The sequence below is a fragment of the Vitis riparia genome, chromosome 13, assembly GCF_004353265.1.
Source record: "Vitis riparia cultivar Riparia Gloire de Montpellier isolate 1030 chromosome 13, EGFV_Vit.rip_1.0, whole genome shotgun sequence".
Taxonomy (NCBI): Eukaryota; Viridiplantae; Streptophyta; class Magnoliopsida; order Vitales; family Vitaceae; genus Vitis; species Vitis riparia.
In genome coordinates, this window is record NC_048443.1 from 24966202 (window position 1) to 24987664 (window position 21463).

Sequence of the window (21463 nt, forward strand, 5' to 3'; positions counted from 1 at the left end):
TTGGCCTCATCCGATTACGTGTCGCGGCAGCTCTACTAATTTACGAGGGGAGGGGGGGGGGCCTTAATTTAGGAATTTGATCAGAAAAGTCGGAGGTAATGTGGCACCGCTAATGGGACGGTATCTGTTGGGTGTCGTCCTAAGACTCCTAACTACCGTACCTCATGAATATCAAATGAAGGTGGGTCGAGTGTTATGGCGTCACCCAGTATCACCGACACTCTCTCTAATCTTAATTTAATTCCAGATACTATTCCCATTTTCGAGCCTGGTGGTGGTCGCTGGACACCCCTGCAGTGAAAAGAGCAACAAAGTGACGCTGTCCAACGCATCCCTTTCTAACTCAAGCCTCATTTTCTTTCTTTTTCATCCATCCTTTCCTTACCTAATGTATGGTTTTGTAAATCAAATGTAGATTTGACTTAACCTTTAATATAGGTATTACTTTTGAGTAAGTAAAATCTAGCGATCCTTAAAAGTCTAGCTAGTATTGTTGGTGGGGGGAGGATTTTTTTCTTCCGCCAGTTTAGGAACTCGATCTAAAGCGGTAAATCATAGTTTCCTACGAATAATTTGGGAGGTTGGAAAACAGGGGAATATAATTTAAAAGGCAAAAAAGGTGGAGGAGAGAAATCAACCTTATATATATGGTAAATATAAAATATTAAAATGTTATTTAAGATGGTTATTGGTGAAGAAAGAAAGAGAGAAGGAGCGTGCCCTCACGATACAGCCAAAGCGGAGCACGTTGGGAAGGGGCCATGGTCGGTTGGTGATATACACCAGCAGCGACCCTCCCTTTGAATCTAAGTCTCTCTCTTTCTTTCTCTTTAGTTCTCCTCCTCACTCCCCCTCCCTCCCTCCCTCCCTCCCTCCCTTAACTCCACTACCACAACCTGAAACTCCCTAGCTTTTCTACCTACCTTTCATTCTTTCTTTGTTCAACGCTTCTTTTCCATTTCTCTGTCTGTCTGTCTCATGAGGAAGCTCTGTCCCAACTTCGATCGAGAAGATGGGCTCGACACTGTCCTCGAAGTTCCAATCCCAGAAGAGATGTTCCCTTCCCACAAGAGCACCTCCTTATCATGGCAGAACGTGAAATCATGGATGAAATCCAACCCCGAGAGATCAGCAACCTCCATCTTCGGTGGCCGAAACACGGAGATCCAGCTCCTTCTCGGAGTCGTCGGAGCTCCGCTGATCCCTCTTCCCGTCCGTTGCGATCGCCACCCCATCAACCAAAGCATCAAAGACCATCCCATTGTAAGTCAAAACCCATTAGACTCTTTATCTCTTATAGCTTTTATTGGTTTTGCCTTCTTTTTAAAGCCTATAATTTTTATACGCAGGAGGCTTCAATGGCGAAATATATAGTTCAGCAATACATAGCGGCGGCAGGAGGGGAGACGGCTTTGAACTCTATAGACAGCATGTACGCCATGGGGAAGGTGAGGATGATGGCGTCGGAGTTCAGCGCAGGCGAAGTTTGCAAGAATAAGGCAATGAAGGTGAAGGGCGTGCGTCATGGTGGTGGAGAGATGGGTGGGTTTGTGCTGTGGCAGAAGAGGCCGGAGCTCTGGTGCCTGGAACTAGTTGTCTCTGGTTGCAAGATCAGTGCCGGCAGTGACGGCGTGGTGGCTTGGAGGCAGACCCCGTGGCACCATTCCCATGCCTCCCGTGGTCCACCTAGGCCTCTTCGCCGTGCTTTACAGGTTCCTTTCTCACTCTCTCTCTCCAATCTCTTTGATCATCATCACCATCATCAGAAGGTGAAGATTCGCTGTTTCCAATGGTGGAATCCTTGTTTACCAAGTTACTGAATTACCCTTCCTTTTTTGGCCACAAGGCGTATCCCCAGCAACATGATAGTCTTTTACAATATTCATAGAAAATTTTGTTCAATGATTTATCTAAAGTCCTTTCCGTAATTCCCAAAATTCCACGTTTTGTGTGAAACCCCCACGCAGCTTCTCCCTCTCATCTTCATCAAAAGACGTGGTAAGGAATGAATGTAATAATTAAAAAAAAAAATTAGTATTACAATTATTTGACCAATCTCGGATTTCTAGAACACTATACTTGTCCAAGGGCCAAGGGCCAAGGGCCAAGGCGGGCCTCTTGGCTGCTAGACTTAGCTGGATTCTACAGTTAATCCCATGGTTCTCTTTTTGACTTTCCCAAGAGAAGAGTGAAAGTACTTTAAGGCCCAATTCCATGTGGCGCCCCTCTGCCAAACCCAAATTATCAGATTGTTGAACCATCATTTTGCTTGTTTTCTACAGGATACAGATGAATTTCTTATGCCCCAAATTGTAAGTTCAATCTTGATCAAAAAGTCAATTTAGAAGATAGAACCAAGGCAATTAAGAAACAAAGTCAACAATTTTGCTGGTCTATCTTTTGCGTGTGAATTTTGTTCAAAAGTCCAACCCCAATGGGGTGGTTGGTATGAACTTATGAGTTTGGTGCACGTTTGGCCTGCCCTCTTGTTATTTATATAATCAACTTGTAATTTATATTCATTACTTTTTAAAAGTAAACCATATCCAAACTAGTTATAATATAAAATTAAATGTAATAGTACCAATGTTCATGTTGTGTGTGCAGGGTCTTGACCCAAGATCCACAGCCAATTTATTCTCCAATTCAGTCTGCATTGGGGAGAAGACAATCAATGAAGAGGACTGCTTCATACTGAAGCTTGAGACGGAGACATCAACTCTCAGAGCAAGAAGCAGCAGAAACGTGGAGATTATGAGGCACACAGTGTGGGGCTACTTCAGCCAAAGAACTGGCCTCCTGGTGCAGCTGGCGGACACCCACCTCCTCAGAATTAAATCATCGGCAGACGACAGCATCTTCTGGGAAACCACCATGGAGTCGCTCATCCAAGACTACCGAACCATCGACGGCGTCAACATCGCTCATGCAGGCACCACTGCTGTTTCACTGTTCAGGTTCGGGGAGAACTCTGAGAGCCATTCAAGGACACGCATGGAGGAGAGGTGGACAATTGAAGAAGTGGACTTCAACATAAAGGGGTTGTCCACGGACTGTTTCTTGCCTCCCGGAGACTTGAAGAAAGTGGATGAAGAAGGGTGCGATGTTGTCGTGGGGAGCAATACCAAGTTGCCTTTCAAGATTCCGGCCGCCTCTTCCAGGGTTAGCGCAGCCAAAGTGGTGGCCATTGATGTTGATGATTCCTATAACATCGACGACGATGATGATGATGAGCTGTAAATGCGTTTGATTTTGAGTTAAAATTTGTACATATATCATCACATTATATAAATATATTCAGTTTAGCTGTAATCAAGTCAACTTCCAAGTTGAGTAATTTGGGAAATCCTACACTCCTCCGTGACTTTTAGGGGAGGAGACGAAAAAGTGGAAGGAGGATAAAATTTTCTTCTAATAAAAGAACAAACCAGATCATGTATCTATTTCTTTTTCCCTTTGAGGCTCCAATTTCCTGAAAATTTTCTTTTGAACCAGAACTACTCCAATTTAAGAAAGAGGCTTTGAAAGGTGATTTGTGTAATATGGCATAAAATTGACCATATGAAGATCTGTTTTTTGAGCTGGAGAACTGGTTCCTTCTAAAGGAGCAATAGGAACTATTGCCCAAATTCATACTTTTGGCCCACGGGGGGTTGTTGTTTTTATTTTTAATTATTATTATTATCATTAAATCGTAATTACTATTATTGGTTTTAGTGTAAAGTCAATAAAGCTAAAAATAAAACTAGAGTATTTTAGAATATAATTTAAAACCATCATTAAAATTTTGGTTGTTGCATATCAAGTAAAATTACTATTATTAATATTGGTTTTAGAATAATTTTGAATATGATTTAAAATCACACTTGCTAATAGAGATGAGGTAATTCATGTTGGTGGGTCGTATTTATATTATGTCATAGTTTAAGTATTCTATTATATAATTTAACATAATTATTAAATAAATAACATGTCATGTAATTCATTTAACACATTTAATAATCATGTCATTCTATTTAATAATTAAGTTGAGTTAGGTCTTATATATTTTTATAAGATTAATGTCTTTATCAAGTATGTTTATAATTCAATTGACTTGACCTATTTATGTAAAAGCAAATTTAAAATGAGTCAATTTGGATTATATTCTTGCTATGCAAATTAATCCCAAAATTACCTATTTATTAATTGAGTTATGCAAATTGATATAAATTTGACCAAAATCTATTTAAATTTAAAACAAACCCATTAAAAACATGTTGGGTTCATGTCATGTTAAGGAATCGTAAAGCAATTTTACCGTTTTCTCTTAAAACTACATTTACCAATGTTGGCTCTAATGCATTCATGAATTTGATTAAAATTTCAGTCATTATTGGTCTTAGGATTTTATATCAAACATGATGTTTATGTAACATTATAGAAAAGTCTATAATAATAAATCACGAAAAACCAAAAATTTAGAAAAGAAATGAATGCAATTCTTGCTGTATTTTTTTTTTAAATAATATAATATTTTGTTTGTATATATTTTTTGAAGTAAATTTGTCTATATATATAAATTCAATTATACTAGCTAAAATTTTGTTCTCTAGCTATATGTGGAATTGCATGTGAGTGAAAGGATAATATAAACTTTTTTATAAGTGGTAATGTCTCATCAAATTGATAATAATTTTATATGATTAGTAACCTTAATTTAAATGGTCATGCCTAATTAATATGGTCCTTCTCTAGTTAGATTTTATTGTTCTTTTCTAATGTTTGTTAATTGCATTGCTGTATTGTTAAAAGGGTTGTGAGCGAGATATAAATGACCATCGAACAATCTCAAATTTTCTAGAAACCTAAAGAAAGAGCCCGTAATATTGGCCCAAATAAATTCCATTACCGTCCGCAAACGCCGTGGGAGCGCGTCCGCGTAGAACATTCGAGAATTTGTAATTTTGGAAGGGTCTGGAATCATCAAGATAATATCACACACCGACCTATAAGGACCCCCCAATTCCTTCGTTTCACCCCAGCGAATCAGTAAAGGCAGTTCTCAATACACCTCTCTGCAAATCACTCAATTCCCTGAAAATGTCGCTAATTCCTCGCCGATCCAATGTTTTTGATCCATTCTCTCTGGACGTATGGGATCCATTTGAGGGTTGGCCATTCAACAGCAACTTCCGCTCTCTCTCTGATCAGATCCGCTCCGGTTTCCCCGCTGAAACGTCGTCCTTTGTCCAGGCCAGGGTCGACTGGAAGGAAACCCCAAATTCTCACGTCTTCAAGGCTGATGTGCCTGGGCTGAAGAAGGAGGAGCTGAAGGTGGAGGTTGAAGACGGGCGGGTTCTTCAGATCAGCGGACAGAGAAACCGCGAGCTGGAGGAGAAGACAGACACTTGGCACCGTGTGGAGCGTAGCAGCGGCAGCTTCTTGAGGAGGTTCCGGCTGCCGGAGGACGCCAAGGTGGATCAGATGAAGGCGGCCATGGAGGATGGTGTGTTGACTGTGACTGTGCCAAAGGAGGCGGCCAAGAAGCCCGATGTGAAGTCCATTCAAATCTCTGGCTGAGTCCCTGAGGTTAGCCGTGTTGCTGTACGTCGTTTCTGTGAGTAGTTTGATGGGTCATCATGTGGTACCGCGAGTGGGTCTTTTGCATGCATTTTTCTCTGTTTCTTTGGTTCTTAGTGGGTCCTTAATGAACATTGTGAATATGCGTGTCCTCTGTTCTGGAAATATCAATGAAGTGACCTCTACCTTGTCTGCGTAAATTTTTAGTTCGAAATTGTGGTTGTTTTGAAGAACCCTGGGCGTCAGGATGCAATTTTGGAGTAACAAGAAGGAAATAAGGCGTGAAGTAAACATAATGATTTAAGTCAAAGGTGTTGAGACATTAACAAGATGGTCAATTATCGCCACACTGGTTGGCATGTAAGTTGTCAAGATGATGCCCATGCATTCCCAAAAAGAAAAATTCTAGACTTCCTCTAGTATTTTCCTCCATTTTTAACTATGAGTCATATAATTAATACATATACTACTGTGAATCAGACTCCGGATGAATCCCAACGTGGAAGATGGAATGAATGAAAACCTTCTCAGGATGTCAAAACTGAGAGCTTCTACATGTCCTCGGTTAAGGTTGTTGCAACAACTAACAAATCGCTAACTAGTCTAAACAGATTCTTCTACATGTAAAAAAACTATAAAAAGCTTCTTTTGTTATTTGGCGGATAGACTATTATTTATTTATTTGTTTATTCTTTTTGTGTATACTTATCAGCTGTTAAGAACATTCAGTTAGATGGTTAATTAGAAAACTACATGCTGTTAGAAGGCTGATTAGTTGTAACTAATTATTGTATACAAGAAACAGAGCACTTATCAGTGCATTGTAGGTTGTTCAAATTTTCAGTTTTATCTCTCTGGTTTTCTCTTTATCATTTGCTTTTTAAGACGTTTTCCTATGTCTAAGGTGATGTTTGTTTTTTGTTTGAATAGAAAAAGCTAAAATATGTGACTTTTTCTATTCAGCTAAAAGTAACCTGTTAACATCATTCAATATCATTAAAGTGAACTTGTTATCAATATGTTCACTTTAGTTATATTAAATGATATTAATAGGTTATTTTTAACTGAATAGAAAAAATCAAATATTTTGCCTTTTTCTATTTAGCCAAAAAACAAACGCAATGATTTCTTTGATTTTGCAATTTGGGGCTATATGTCATTTTTTGCCATATTTAAAACATTTTGTATCTTTTTATCTTTCTTTTTCGAGGGAAAGTTTTGATATTTTTTATTTGAATGTTTCTTATGTTTGGTTTCCTATAAAAGGGTTCTTCTTTGAAAGTTGAATATTTTTTATTTATCATTTTCTTCTTAGATCTATAAAATTTTTCCTATTTGATATTGGGGACAGAATGATTCTAGCTCTTTATTTGATGTTCTAAGATATTCAAACAAGAATAGAAAATATTAAAAATCAAATTGAAACATATTTATGTTATTCTGTTTCTAATGCTCTTTGGAATAGAAAGAAACATAAAGTTTCCTTGCCCTATGTTTATGGATTTGAGGAAAGCCAAATTCCTACTAAGACAAGATCAATTCAAATGAATGCTCAGTTGCTTGAGTATTGTAAAGAAGAAATAAAAGACTTATTAGATAAAAATCTTATTAGAAAGAGCCAATCTCTTTGGAGTTGTGCAATTTTCTATGTTCAAAAGCCTTTGGAAATTGAAAGAGGTGCTCCGAGACTTGTTATTAATTACAAGCCTTTAAATAAGGTTCTCAAATGGATAAGGTATCCTATACCTAACATGAGATACCTTATAGAACGTCTTCATAATGCTTCAATTTTCTCAAAATTTAATATAAAATCTGGATTTTGGCAAATTCAACTTCACAAAAAAGACAAATACAAAATTGCATTCGTTGTTCCATTTGGGCATTATGAATGGAATGTGATGCCTTTTGGTTTGAAGAATGTTATTTCAGATCTGCTCTTCAAAACGATGGACTCAAATGACGAGCTTCAAAAACTGCATTTCAAATTCAAAGACAGTTGCATAAGAAGACAATCAACTTTCAGTGGATTCAAAAGATTTTAGATCCTTGGATTTCAAAAGTATCCAAATCTGTCTCAAATAGTCTATATAAGACTTGCTCTTCTCATTGAAAGACATTATAAGTTTTAGAGAGAAATTAGAAAGAAAATTTTAGAAAGAGAAAACAAGTGAGATTTCTCTCTGTGAAATAGTCTTATATTAAGAAAGCTCAAAATTCTCAAAACTTTATTGTAAAGTTTGTTTCAAAGATGGTAAGTTTTATTAAGTTATTGTAAATTTTATGTTTTGAATGAAATTTTAGATTTCAAATTCAACTATGCATTAAATTTTTACTATGCATCAAAGGAACTTTTTTGAAAGTCTATGAACTTTCTAGAAGATCTGTTAAAGTTATCTCAGTTTTAAGTAAGACCATTGTGACTCATTCAAATTCAACTAGGAGATTTCTTTAAAGTTCTTAGTGATTATCAAATTGAAGTGTTCTTCTTTCTATTCATTTTATATACCAATACGGACAGGATCGAGGATGAATATAAAATGGACAGAAAGAAGAACACTTTAATTTGATAATCAATAAGAATTTTAAAGAAATCTCTCAGTTGAATTTGGAAGAGTCACAATGGTCTCGCTTAAAACCCAGATAACTTTGACAGAGCTTCTACAAAGTTCATAAACTTTCAAAGAGTTTTCTTTGATGCACAATAAAAACTTAATGCATAGTTGAATTTGAAATCTAAAATTTCATTCAAAACATAAAATTTACAAAACTTTGAATAAAATAAAACTTACAATATTTGAAGCAAACTTTCTAATAAAGCTTTGAGAACTTTGCGCTTTCTTAATACAAGGTTATCTCATAGAGGGAAATCTCACTTGTTTTCTCTTTCTAAACTTTTCTCTCTAACTTCTCTCTAAAACTTCTTATGTATTTCAATGAGAAGAATGAACCTTATATAGACTCTTTGAGATGGATTTGAATGCCTTTGAAATCCGCGGATATGAAATCTTTCGAATCCACCGAAAGTTGATTGTCTAATTGTGTAGTTGTTTTTGAATTTGAAAAGCGGTTTTTGAAGCCCACCATCGGAGTCCATCGTTTTGAAGAATAAAAACAACAAATCAAATTTATAAGCAAAGAAATACATTACCAAAAAATAGAAGAAAATCTTTTACAAAAAGATATTCAAACAAGAATAGAAAAAATTAAAAATCAAATTGAAATAAATTTATGTTCTTTTATTCCCAATGCTTTTTGGAATAGAAAGAAACATAAAGTTTCCTTGTCCTATGTTGATGAATTTGATGAAAGCCAAATTCCTACTAAGGCAAGACCAATTCAAATGAATGTTCAGTTACTTGAGTATTGTAAAGAAGAAATAAAAGACTTATTAGATAAAATTCTTATTAGAAAGAGCCAATCTCCTTGGAGTTGTGCAGTTTTCTATGTTCAAAAGCCTTTGGAAATTGAAAGAGGTGTTTCGAGAGTTATTATTAATTACAAGCTTTTGAATAAGGTTCTCAAATGGATAAGGTATCCTATACCTAACAAGGGAGACCTTATAGGACGCCTTTATAATGCTTCAATTTTCTCAAAATTTGATATAAAATCTGGATTTTGACAAATTCAACTTCATGAAAAAGACAAATACAAAACTGCATTCACAGTTCCATTTGGGCATTATGAATGGAATGTGATGCCTTTTGGTTTGAAGAATGCTCCTTCAGATCCACTCTTCAAAACGATGGATACAAACGGTGGGCTTCAAAAATCGTCTTTCAAATTCAAAGATAGTTGCACAAGAAGACAATCAACTTTCGGTGGATTCAAAAGATTTCAAATTCACGGATTTTAAAGGCATTCAAATCCGTCTCAAAGAGTCTATATAAGACTTGCTCTTTTCATTGAAAGACATCAGAAGTTAAAAAGAAAAGTTTAGAAAGAGAAAACAAATGAGAATTCCCTCTGTGAGATAGCTTTGTATTAAGAAAACTCAAAGTTCTCAAAACTCTATTGTAAAGCTTGCTTCAAAGATTGTAAGTTTTATTTTATTCAAAGTTCTTGTAAATTTTATGTTTTGAATGAAATTTTAGATTTCAAATTCAATTGTGCATTAAGTTTTTATTGTGCATCAAAGGAACCTCTTTGAAAGTCTATGAATTTTCTAGAAGCTCTGTTAAAGTTATCTGAGTTTTAAGTGAGACCATTGTGACTACTCCAGATTCAACTGAGATATTTCTTCAAAGTTCTTATTGATTATTAAATAAAAGTGTTATTCTTTCTGTTTATTTTCTATACCAATACAGGAGTAGGAATCATCTGTGAGAAAACAAAATCTAACCAGAGAATCTAAGGAATTTGAAATCTTGAAAGAAAGAATAATATTTTTGAACAGGGAGTCGGAATCAAATGACTTCCATGATTAGAAAAGTATTGATATCCTTCAAGAATTTGAGGATAGAAAATGTCCTTAATGGTGCCAAAAAATAACCACCATTCTTGGAACCAATTTGGAAAATCATTTTGATTTTTGATATCATCACCTCAATGGAAAAACCAAGAGTGATCAAAGAGGCGAAAGAAAAATGTAAAGTACCAAGCGTCAATATAATCATGATAATCATATGACTTTGGCCTGAAATTTTGAGAAAACATTTTGTGAGTATCAGGAGATTGACCCCACTCTTTTTGAGAAAAAATTTTGCAAATCGTGTATTTTGAATAACAAATATCTGTAGAGGATTCATTTTGAATATGAGAACTTTTTACAAAATCTGTATCAACTAAGATAAACTCATAAAATTTACGAGTTTTCTCTAAGTTGTTTTGAAGAAAAAATTTACCATGGGAAATTTTTAAAAAAATTTTTGGTTTCTCAAAGTTTGAAATTTGAAAAGGTTCAAGAACTTGTACCTTCGTCACATGGGCCTCAGCCACATATTGTTGACTTTGACTTGACAGGACCTTTTGAGCAAAACTTTGTTTGGACGGGTTTGAAGGCAAAGTTCCAAGAACATGGAGCATATCCTAGTTTTGAGATTTGGGTCTTTCTTGTAGGACTTGGGGCATTGCATAGGAGGCTTTTGTGGTTTTTGAATTGACTTTGGGCTTTTGAGAGCTCATTTTCCTCGTAGAAACTCATGTAAGAGAAAATCATGAAGAGAGTTTGAATCAACTATGATAAATTCAATTTCAAAATAAAAAACGGAAGATATCTTATCATCTTGCAAAAATTTGTTTGGAAACACTATTTTGAATATCTTCTTGAATAATTTCTTTGACACTTTTACAATTAACATGAAAAAGAAATTTTTTGTTGAAAACATCTTGAAATTTTTTAATACATAAAACAATTGCTAAAATATTTTTTTTGATAGTTGAATAATTTTCCTGTGATGGGTCTTTTGCAAGCATTTTTAGTGTGAATATGGGTGTCCTCTGTTGTGGAAATATCAATGAAGTGACCTCTACCTTGCTTGTGTGAATTTTAGCTCGAAATTGTGGTTATTTTGAAGAACCCTGGGCGTCGTCAGATGCAATTTTGGAGAATTCACCCTGACTGAATGTAAAAAAAGAAAAAAGAAAAAAAAAAGATGACAAGAAGGAAATAAGGCGTGAAGTAAACATAATGATTTAAGTCAATGATGTTGGGAAATTAACAAGATGGTCAATTACCGCTACACTGGTTGGCATGTACGTTGTCAAGATGATGCCCATGCATTCCCAAAAAGAAAAATTCCAGACTTCCTCTATTTTCCTCCACTTTTAACTATGAGTCATATAATTAATACATAGACTACTGTGAATCAGACTCCGGATGAATCCCAACGTGGAAGATGGAATGAATGAAAAGCTTCTCAGGATGTCAAAACAGAGAGCTTCTAAATGCCCTCGGTTAAGGATGTTGCAACAACTAACAAATCGCTTACTAGTATTCTGTTTGTGTATGCTTATCAGCTGTTAAGAACATTCAGTTAGATGGTTAATTTGAAAACTACAGTCTGTTAGAAGGCTGATTAGTTGTAACTAATTATCGTATACAAGAAACAGAGCACTTATCAGTGCATTGTAGGTTGTTCAAATTTTCAGTTTTATCTCTGGTTTTCTCTCAAACAGTTGCTCTGCGTCTATCATTCTCTCTAATTCTTTAAGTTCTTTCTCTGGTTTTCTGGCTATGGCAGACATTTATGATATTATTCATTTATATTCCAACAACAGACACGTAGACATCAAACATCTTAAATGCGGAAACGTCTCTAATTCACAGACGAGGCTCACCATTCTCCATGTTACCTTTAGTCTCATCCGCTTTTGCATTTTCCGGCAACTTCCTGCAGCTCCTCTCCACCCGTTGCCACTTATCCTTTTCCTATCGCCCCTTCTCTCTCACTAACTTGCAATCCCGACCTATATAAATAGACAATTTAAAAAATTATATAAAAATGAATATAAAAAGTTTAAAATAAAATAAAATTGAATTGGTAAGGCTAGGAATCAAAGAATTTAAAAATAAGAAATAAAAATTAAATCAATGCAATACAATATTTAGAGATTAAAAATTAAAATGTAAATGTATTATGCATTAATATTTTAAAATGTTGTTTATTATTGAAAGAAAACGTACATTAGGATTCCATTTATGGCTGGATCATATACATACACATTACAAGCAAGAAAGCATCATTTTCATACATTATTGATGAACCCACCGAAAACGCAGAACACCAAAACTAAAATTCAACTCAAGGCTTTAGCCAGAGATCTCGATGGCCTTCACCTCAGCCTTCTTCACCTCTTCTTTTGGGACAGTCACGGTTAGCACACCATTCTCCAGGCTAGCTTTAACTTCATCCATCTTTGCATTCTCCGGCAACCTGAATCGACGAAGGAACTTGCCGCTGCTCCTCTCCACCCGATGCCACTTGTCTTTCTTTTCCTCTTGCTCCGTACTCCTTTCTCCTCTAATTTGCAGCACTCTGCCCTCTTCAACCTCAACCTTCACCTCCTCTTTCTTCAACCCCGGAAGATCAGCCTTGAAGACGTGAGCTTCAGGAGTCTCTTTCCAGTCAATGCGTGCGTTGGTGAAGGCAGAGGTCTCGCGAGTCGAGGAGGGGACGTTGGCGAGAGGGGTGGTGAAGGGAAATCCTTCAAAGGGATCCCAGATGTCCAGAGAAAAGGGATCGAAGATGTTGCTTCGGCGGCCACTACCAAGGACACTTGAAATGAGCGACATCTTTGAATTGATTGGCTGATGCAATTAGAAAATTTTCAGACGCAAGCTCTAATGATTATCTTCTGATGATGAAACTGATGTGTAGGAGATTGGTATATATAGGACGTAACACGGGATTCTGGTGTTATCCGGACTCTTCTGACATTCTTTTACCCCATTCTGGAATTTCTACAATCTTCTACCACTTTCCTTCATCCACCTCTATTTTAATCCACAGATTGGCCCACTACCTTTTTATTGTCAAGCATAGCCTAGTGGTTCTATAACCCTGCCTTACACCATGGATGGAAATTTTGGGCTGGGCCAAAAAAATGGGTAAAACAATTAGCCCAAAATTTATATATATATATATATATATATATATATATATATATATATATATATATAAAGGACCTTGAAATTTCAATTTGATATTTACAAATTGTTGATATTTTAAATGGATGAAAATCAAATCACTTATCTTAGACATCAGAACAAGTTGGCCTCTCTTTAGGAGCTTATGTGTTTTATATTGAATGACCTCAATGGTATGGATTTCTTGATTTTTGCTCTAAGTTTGATGTAACCTAAAGTAGAACATGGTATCATGCTTCCTAGAGCTTCTATACACTCTAGAGAAGATCCCATGAATACGACATTAGTTGATTTAACTTAGTACAAATAAAATGAGGGCTTAACAAAAGTCAAATTCTAAATGAGTTTAGTCATATTCATCTTTACAACATTAGCAGTCGTGGTTTCATACTTTTTGCATTTCAATATGTTTTGAGCTCAGTCTTTCAACATGAATTTAATAGAAAGAAACAAAAATACAATAGAATATTTGCAAGAATATATTGATTAAAATCTTTAAAAAAATATAAAACACATAAAATACTAATTTTAATGTAAAATATGAAGTAAAAAAAAAAAAACAAAGTTCTTATAAAAGTTAAATTGGTGTTGAAAATTATGAGAAAATATTTTAAAAGATTGAAGTTATCAAGTGGACCGATGAAAAGAAATATTATAAATTTTAGGATTTCATAAAAAATATTTATAAATAATTTCAGGAGTTAAATTAGTTACACTAAGTTGTATATTTATATAATATTTGATTTTTATACTATTGAAATTTTTGCTTATGTAATATTTTATTTTATAATGTAATTTTTAGTGACAAGTCTTCTTATATTAAATAAAATATAGTTTTTTTTTTTTTTTTAAATTTAAGAACTAGAAAGTTACTCTTATTTTTGAAATATTTTAATTTTATTATTTCTTATCCCAATTTTCTCAAATTATAATATTTATTATATTATTGCTTGCAATTGTCACTTCCATTATATAATTATTAAATTTACAAAAAATGAACATCACCCTATCCACCTCTCTTTAAAGTGATTACCTTACATTGATACAATTAGAATTATAACATAATATTATTATTCTTCAGCGGTAATATTGATCACTTTAATGCCAAATGTGGAAAGAAAATATAAAAGCTCAATTTTGTCTCAAAGCCAATGAATTGAACCAAAAATAATATACATGTGAAATTGAGTTGTTTAGGCCAAAAAAAAAAAAAAAAAGGATCGGAATTTAATGAAAATCAATTAACTCTATTTAATTTCTCGCTTAGTTACAAACTTATCTAAATCAAATTCCACCAATTTCTCGGAAAATTTAATAGATCACATATTTCATTTTGAAGACTTAGAATAAATTAACAATACTATATAATTTAGGGTTTAATTTGATTGGATTAGTTTGAGTTATCAATCAACTCACTCAAAATTAAAGTTTATTTGCTTAACCCCAATTCAATCTTATTTTTCTAAAATTGGGTTAAGTTTGAGTTAGTAAATATATATTGAGTTTTAACAAGATGCTCAAATTAACAAATATATAGAAGACATCGATATTTATAATTTATCATTCAAATAAATAAACAATTCATCACAATTAGTAAAAATATGTCATTCAAAAGAAATTTAGAACTTTACTATCAATCTTTTGCACAATATTACAAAAGTACACCTAAAATGAGAAGTTGGGATAGAGAGTGAAACTATGGGGAGAAATGATGATAATTTTGAAGAAGGATAATAGATTTTTAGGGTTCTAAAAATTATTTCTCTTTGATATGTTTAGAAGCTTAAAACAGTAAGCTTTAAGTATCCTTAAACTTTGCCATTAAATAATGTATGGTATAACTCTCCTTAATCTTCAAGAGCTCAATAATATCTTGACATTCAACGTCCTACAACTTTTATTGTTAGAACATCTTATCTTCTTATTTTCTCACATTAAAATTGAATAAAGATTTTATTATATACTATTGAAACAAAAACTTCAAGGTTTTGTTATGAAGTAGCAGACAAAATTGTTAGTCTAACCCTATTATAGATATCAATCAACATCCTCAAATAATATTATCCCTCCCAACAATGGGTGTACTTGGAAAAATATGATCAAATCTAAATTTATCGAATGAGAGTATATACGAGTTAAAGCATTTTGCATATGTTATGTTCTTTTTTTACCTTAAGAAAGGACTTTAAATTTATTATGTTTTGAAATACTATTGAAATATAAATATATATTGCTAGGATACAAATTTATATAATATTTTATTTTTGTAATATTAAAATTTTTGTTTATATGGCATTATGATTTTATAATATATATTTTAGTCTTATAAAATAAAAAACTAGAAAGTTATTCCTATTTTTGAAGTATTTTTATTTTATAGTATTTTATCCCTATTTGCCCAAATAATAATAAAAGAATTATTAATATTTGCACTCAGGTATCTTTCCCACAAGATTTTAAATGCAAGTCCATTTGATTTCACCATTTCTTTAGCTAAAAAATAATCAATAAAAAGGGGCAGACATTTTAAAAAAAGAACAAAAGTAAGCCCAGGAGGAGCGTGTAATTGAGGAAAAGTAATCGATGGGCCAGAAAAGCCCAGTAATCCCTTTTGGGCTCGTGTCGATAAGGATATTTGGAAATGGACTTGAGATTGTGGATTAAGGCTTGGTTGAAAAAGTATAGGTAGATGATGGAAAGTGGTAGAAGATTGCAGAAACGTCACGTTCCTATCCAAACAGGAAATATCTCGGAAATGTCGAGAAAGTGCCATAGTTCTCTATCACGTCCAATATATAACAAGTCCTCTCCATTAGTTTGATCATCAAAAAATTGTTCGTCCAAGAAAGCAAGTCAATTCAACATTCATAGAAAATGTTGCTCATTCCAAGTGTTCTGGGTGGTGGCCGACGAAGCAGCATCTTCGATCCCTTCTCTCTAGACCTTTGGGATCCTTTTAAAGGCTTTCCATTTAGCACATCTCTTTCCAACATTCCCAACACTATAGGCGAAACCTCGACTTTCACCAAAATGCGAATTAACTGGAAAGAGACGCTAGAAACTCATGTTTTCAGGGCGGATCTTCCAGGGGTGAAGAAGGAGGAAGTGAAAGTAGAGGTTGAAGAGGGAAGAGTCCTTCAAATTAGTGGAGAGATGAGTAAGGAGTAGGAGGAGAAGAACGACAAGTGGCATCGTGTCGAGAGGAGCAGTGCGAAGTTCCTCTGCAGATTCAGGTTGCCAGAAAATACCAAGACAGATGAGGTCAAAGTTAGCATGGAGAATGATGTGCTGATTATGACGGTGCTGAAGGAAGAGGTAAAGAAGGCTAAGGTCAAGGCCATCAAAATTTTTGGCTAAGTCACTGGTCTAGTCTTTTCTAATTTGCTATACAATTGATGACTTATTATTATTTTTGATAGATTGATCATGTAAAGGCAATCCAAAGGATTTGATGTAATGATTTGTGTTGTTTTTGTTTTGTAAAATTTCCCCTTTAATTTTGTTACGTAAGCATATTTCAAGTGAAATAAAAGAATAGTTGGTTTTCTCTAACTAGAAGTGGCGCTGTCATGTCCATGAAAGCACTTTTGGAAAAAGATAAAAAGTAATTTAAGACTTATAACATGTTGACCTCAAATGGATTTGACTAAGGTTTGCGGTTGTAAGCGAATGCTAAAACTTTATCAACATAGCGTGCCAATAAAACTTTCCTGATACAATATTAATAATCTGCTGGGGGCCGCCAGTGGACCCTTGAGAAAGTGACAATGGGATACGACATAGAGTAGCAGTGCGCCCATCCTTCATCATATATGGCTAAATGATGAATGGTCCTCAAGAAAGTAGTGGTAGGAACGACAAAGACCAGCAAGGAGCCTATCTATATATGCATTACAAGTTACAAGCCATGTATCCACCAGGAAATCACACAAAGATCATAGTCAACTAAAAGTCAGATGGATCAAGGGTCGGTCTCTCCTCATGTCCTCATCTTCCCTTTCCCCATCCAAGGCAACGTCAACTCCATGCTCAAGCTCGCCGAACTTCTTTGCCTTGCCGGCATCCAAGTCACCTTCCTCAACTGCCACTACCCCCACCGCCGCCTCCTCTCTTATTCCAATATTCAGGCCAGGTTCTCACGCTATCCCGGCTTTCGGTTTGAGACAATATCCGATGGGCTGCCGATGGAGCATCCTCGCACCGCTGAACAATTCTTGGATATAGTTGATGGAGTGAAAACTACAACCTAACCACTTTTTATGAAGATGATGATTTCGTGGTGCCGGAGTGGTTCTGATACGCGCTCGCCTCTGACCTGTATCATAGCAGATGGGCTCATGAGTTTCGCAATTGATGTTGCCAACGAAGTCGGACTTCCCGTCATTATTTTCCGTGCTATCAGTGCTTGTTCCTTCTGGGCATATTTCTCTTTACCCCAACTCATTGAAGCTGGTGAAGTCCCTTTCAGAGGTTCACTTTCTGATTTGGATTCCATTAGAAATGCTCTTTATCTTCGTTTCTTTTTTTTTTTTTCCCCTTCCTTCTCTTATTTTTTTCCCCTGCTTAATTACAAACTGGCTAGATTATGACTAATCTCCAGGTGGTGATATGGATCGGCTGGTAGCCAGTGTGCCTAGCATGGAAGGCTTTCTTCGACGTCGAGACCTCCCAAGTTGCTGCCGCGTCAAAGACGTGGATGACCCAGATCTCCAAAATCTCATGAAAAATACTCGACAAACCCATCGAGCCCACGCGCTCGTTATCAACACGTTTGATGACCTAGAAGGGCCGATTCTCTCTCAAATACGCAATCACTGTCCGAGAACCTACACCATTGGACCTCTCCACGCACTCCTCAAATCCAAGCTCGCAACTGAAACTTCCACGTCCTTGTCTTCCAACAGTTTCTGGGAAGAAGACAGAAGCTGCATACCATGGCTTGACCGCCAGCCCTCTAAATCTGTTATCTACGTAAGCTTTGGTAGTCTTGCAATTATCACAAAGGAGGAGATGAGAGAGTTCTGGCACGGTTTGGTCAACAGCGGTAGCCGCTTCCTCTGGGTCATACGACCAGATGCTCTTGTCGGAAAAGATGAAGAGCGTCAGACTCCAGCAGAACTCTTGGAAGGGACAAAAGATAGGGGTTATGTAGTGGGCTGGGCTCCCCAAGAAGAGGTTCTGAAACACCCAGCCGTGGGTGGGTTTCTGACCCATAGTGGCTGGAACTCCACGCTTGAGAGTATAGTGGAGGGCCTGCCAATGATATGCTGGCCCTACTTTGCTGACCAGCAGATCAACAGCAGGTTCGTGAGCCATGTTTGGAAGCTTGGAATGGACATGAAAGACAGTTGCGATAGAGTTACCGTTGAGAAGATGGTGAGAGATTTAATGGTAGAAAAGAGGGATGAATTCATGAAGGCAGCTGATACCTTGGCCACATTAGCTAAAAAATGTGTGGGTGACGGTGGGTCCTCATCCTGTAACTTGAACAGTTTGATCGAGGATATAAGATTGTTGAGCACCTGATTTCCATGAAAAATTTCCCCTTTTTGTTACCCTAAAATTATAAGATTGAACAAACTTAAAGTCTACGGATGTCATCGCCTTAACAGTGTGATCATTTCTTTTCAGCGAAAGAGACGATTTTAGAAATGGTACAAAAATAAGCAACACAACAACAAAAAAATTGTAACGTGTCATATTTATTATAATTCTTATCGCAATTTAATGAATGATGATGTGAGTTTGTTCCTAAATAATTTTGTTGAATTTTGAGGGTGGTGAAGAGTCTGTGTGAATTCTTTTTCCTTGTTATCAAAACGTCTTTCCTCTGGTGAAGCTATATTTCTCATCTTTCATGGCAAAAAGTTACCGTTAGGTGAAGTTTAAAAAATTAAATTAAAAATTTTAAGATTTGATTGCTTGATTAAAAGAATTTGACTCTTTCTTTTTGCAACTTGTGATTTGTTTCCTTTATAAAAATTTGTTACTAATACAAGATTTTTTTTTTAATTCCCTTTTAGCTTTAACTATTTTATTTAATTTTATTTTGTAAGATTTTATTTTGTAATTTTTCAAATTTCCATGCATATTATATTTCGAATATGTTGTAGTATATGGCTTATATTGATGGAAAGAAATTTCAATTTGATATTTACAAATTGTTGATATTTTAAACGGATGAAAATCGAATTACCTATTTTAGACATCATAACAAGTTGGCCTCTCTTTAGGAGCTTATGTGTTTAGTATTGAATGACCTCAATGGTATGGATTTCTTGATTTTTGCTCTAAGTTTGATGTTACCTAAAGCAGGACATGGTATCATGCTTCCTAGAGCTTCTATACACTCTAGAGAAGATCCCATCAATACAACATTAGTTGATTTAACTTAGTACAAATAAAATGAGGGCTTAAAAAAAGCCAAATTCTAAAAAAAGCCAACATTAGCAGTCGTGGTTTCATACTTTTTGCATTTCAATATGTTTTGAGTTCAGTCTTTCAACATGAATTTAAGAGAAATAAACCAAAATACAATAGAATAATGGCAAGAATATATTGATTAAAATCTAAAAAAATTTAAAACACATAAAATACTAATTTTAATGTAAAATATCAAGTAAAAAAAAAAAAAATCAAAGTTCTTATAAAAGTTAAATTGGTATTGAAAATTATGAGAAAATATTTTAAAAGATTGAAGTTGTTGGGTGGACCGATGAAAAGAAAGATTATAAATTTTAGGATTTCATAAAAAATATTTATAAATAATTTCAAGAGTTAAATTAGTTACACTAAGTTATATATTTATATAATATTTTATTTTTATACTTAAAATTTTTGCTTATGTGATATTTTGATTTTATAATGTAATTTTTAGTGACAAGTCTTCTTATATTAAATAAGATATAGTTTTTTTTTTTTTTTTTTTAATTTAAGAACTAGAAAACTACTCTTATTTTTGAAATATTTTAATTTTATTATTTCTTATCCCAATTTTCTCAAATAATGATATTTATTATATTATTACTTGCAATTGTCACTTCCATTATATAATTATTAAATTTATAAAAAGTGATCATCACCCTATTCACATCCTTTTAAGGTGTTATCTTATATTGATATAATTAGAATTATAACATAATATTATTATTCTTGGACATAATATGGTAATATTGATCACTTTAATGCCAAATGTGGAAAGAAAATATAAAAGCTTTGTCTCAAAGCCAATGAATTGAACCAAACCAAATAATATACATGTGAAATTGAGTTGTTTAAGCCAATCAAAAAAAAAAAAAGAAGATCCGAATATAATGAAAATCAATTAACTCTATTTAATTTCTCGCTTAGTTACAAACTTATCTAAATCAAATTCCACCAATTTCTCGAAAAATTTAATAGATCATAGATTTCATTTTGAAGACTTAGAATAAAGTTAGTAATACTATATTATTTAGGATTTAATTTGACTGGATTAGTTTGAGTTATCAATCAACTCACTCATAATTGAAGTTTATTTGTTTAACCCCAATTCAATCTTATTTTTCTAAAATTGGGTTAAGTTTGAGTTAGTAAATATATATTGAGTTTTAACGGGTTGGTCAAATTAACAAATATATAGAAGACATTTGTATTTATAATTTATCATTCAAATGAATAAACAACTCATTACAATCAGAAAAAATAACTTATCTAATATGTCATTGGAAAGAAATTTAGATGTTTACCATCAATCATTTGCACAATATTACAAAAGTACACCTAAAATGAGAAGTTGAGATAGAGAGTGAGACTTCTAGGGTAATAGATTTTTAGGGTTCTCGAAATTATTTCTCTTTGATATGTTTAGAAGCTTAAAATAGTAAGCTTTAAGTATCCTTAAACTTTGCCATTAAATAATGTACGGTATAACTCTCCTTAATCTTCAAGAGCTCAATAATATCTTGACATTTAATGTCCTACAACTTTTATTATTAGAACATCTTATCTTCTTATTTTCTCACATTAAAATTGAATAAAGATTTTATTATATACTATTGAAACAAAAACTTTAAGGTTTTGTTATGAAGTAGCATACAAAATTGTTAGTCTAATCCTATTAGAGATATCAATCAACATCCTCAAATAATATTATCCCTCCCAATAATGGGTGTACTTAGAAAAATATGATCAAATCTAATTTTATCAAATGAGAGTATGTACGAGTTAAATCACTTCGCACATACTAGGTTCTTTCTTTACCTTAAGAAAATACTTTAAATTTATTATGTTTTGAAATACTATTGAAATACAAATAAAAATAGCTATAATACAAAT

General features: G+C 34.1%; 3 protein-coding genes and 2 pseudogenes across 3 annotated transcripts; 4 read left to right on the forward strand and 1 right to left on the reverse strand.

The window, feature by feature from the left end:
* Positions 1-790: 790 nt before the first annotated feature.
* Positions 791-3454, forward strand: LOC117927585. Its single transcript, XM_034847179.1, has 3 exons — positions 791-1263; positions 1350-1712; positions 2608-3454. The coding sequence occupies exons 1-3, from the start codon at positions 979-981 to the stop codon at positions 3238-3240; spliced, it is 1281 nt and encodes a 426-aa protein (XP_034703070.1). The 5' UTR covers positions 791-978; the 3' UTR covers positions 3241-3454.
* Positions 3455-5012: 1558 nt separating this feature from the next.
* Positions 5013-5763, forward strand: LOC117929335 (18.1 kDa class I heat shock protein-like). Its single transcript, XM_034849624.1, has one exon. It carries the CDS (start codon positions 5083-5085, stop codon positions 5560-5562), a length of 480 nt encoding a protein of 159 aa, XP_034705515.1. The 5' UTR covers positions 5013-5082; the 3' UTR covers positions 5563-5763.
* Positions 5764-12135: 6372 nt separating this feature from the next.
* On the reverse strand, positions 12136-12866 carry LOC117928591 (18.1 kDa class I heat shock protein-like). The gene has a single exon (XM_034848510.1). The coding sequence runs from the start codon at positions 12791-12793 to the stop codon at positions 12311-12313; it is 483 nt and encodes a 160-aa protein (XP_034704401.1). The 5' UTR covers positions 12794-12866; the 3' UTR covers positions 12136-12310.
* Positions 12867-16018: 3152 nt separating this feature from the next.
* LOC117928594 lies at positions 16019-16684 on the forward strand (annotated as a pseudogene).
* A 389-nt stretch (positions 16685-17073) lies between these two features.
* On the forward strand, positions 17074-18738 carry LOC117928590 (annotated as a pseudogene).
* The last annotated feature ends 2725 nt before the right edge of the window (positions 18739-21463 follow it).

Coding starts and splice junctions, on each gene's coding strand:
- LOC117927585 (XM_034847179.1), top strand. CDS start 979: ATGAGGAAGCTCTGTCCCAACTTCGATCGAGAAGATGGGCTCGACACT. Junction 1,264..1,349: donor GCATCAAAGACCATCCCATT/GTAAGTCAAAAC, acceptor TTTTATACGCAG/GAGGCTTCAATGGCGAAATA. Junction 1,713..2,607: donor CTCTTCGCCGTGCTTTACAG/GTTCCTTTCTCA, acceptor TTGTGTGTGCAG/GGTCTTGACCCAAGATCCAC.
- LOC117929335 (XM_034849624.1), top strand. CDS start 5,083: ATGTCGCTAATTCCTCGCCGATCCAATGTTTTTGATCCATTCTCTCTG.
- LOC117928591 (XM_034848510.1), bottom strand. CDS start 12,793: ATGTCGCTCATTTCAAGTGTCCTTGGTAGTGGCCGCCGAAGCAACATC.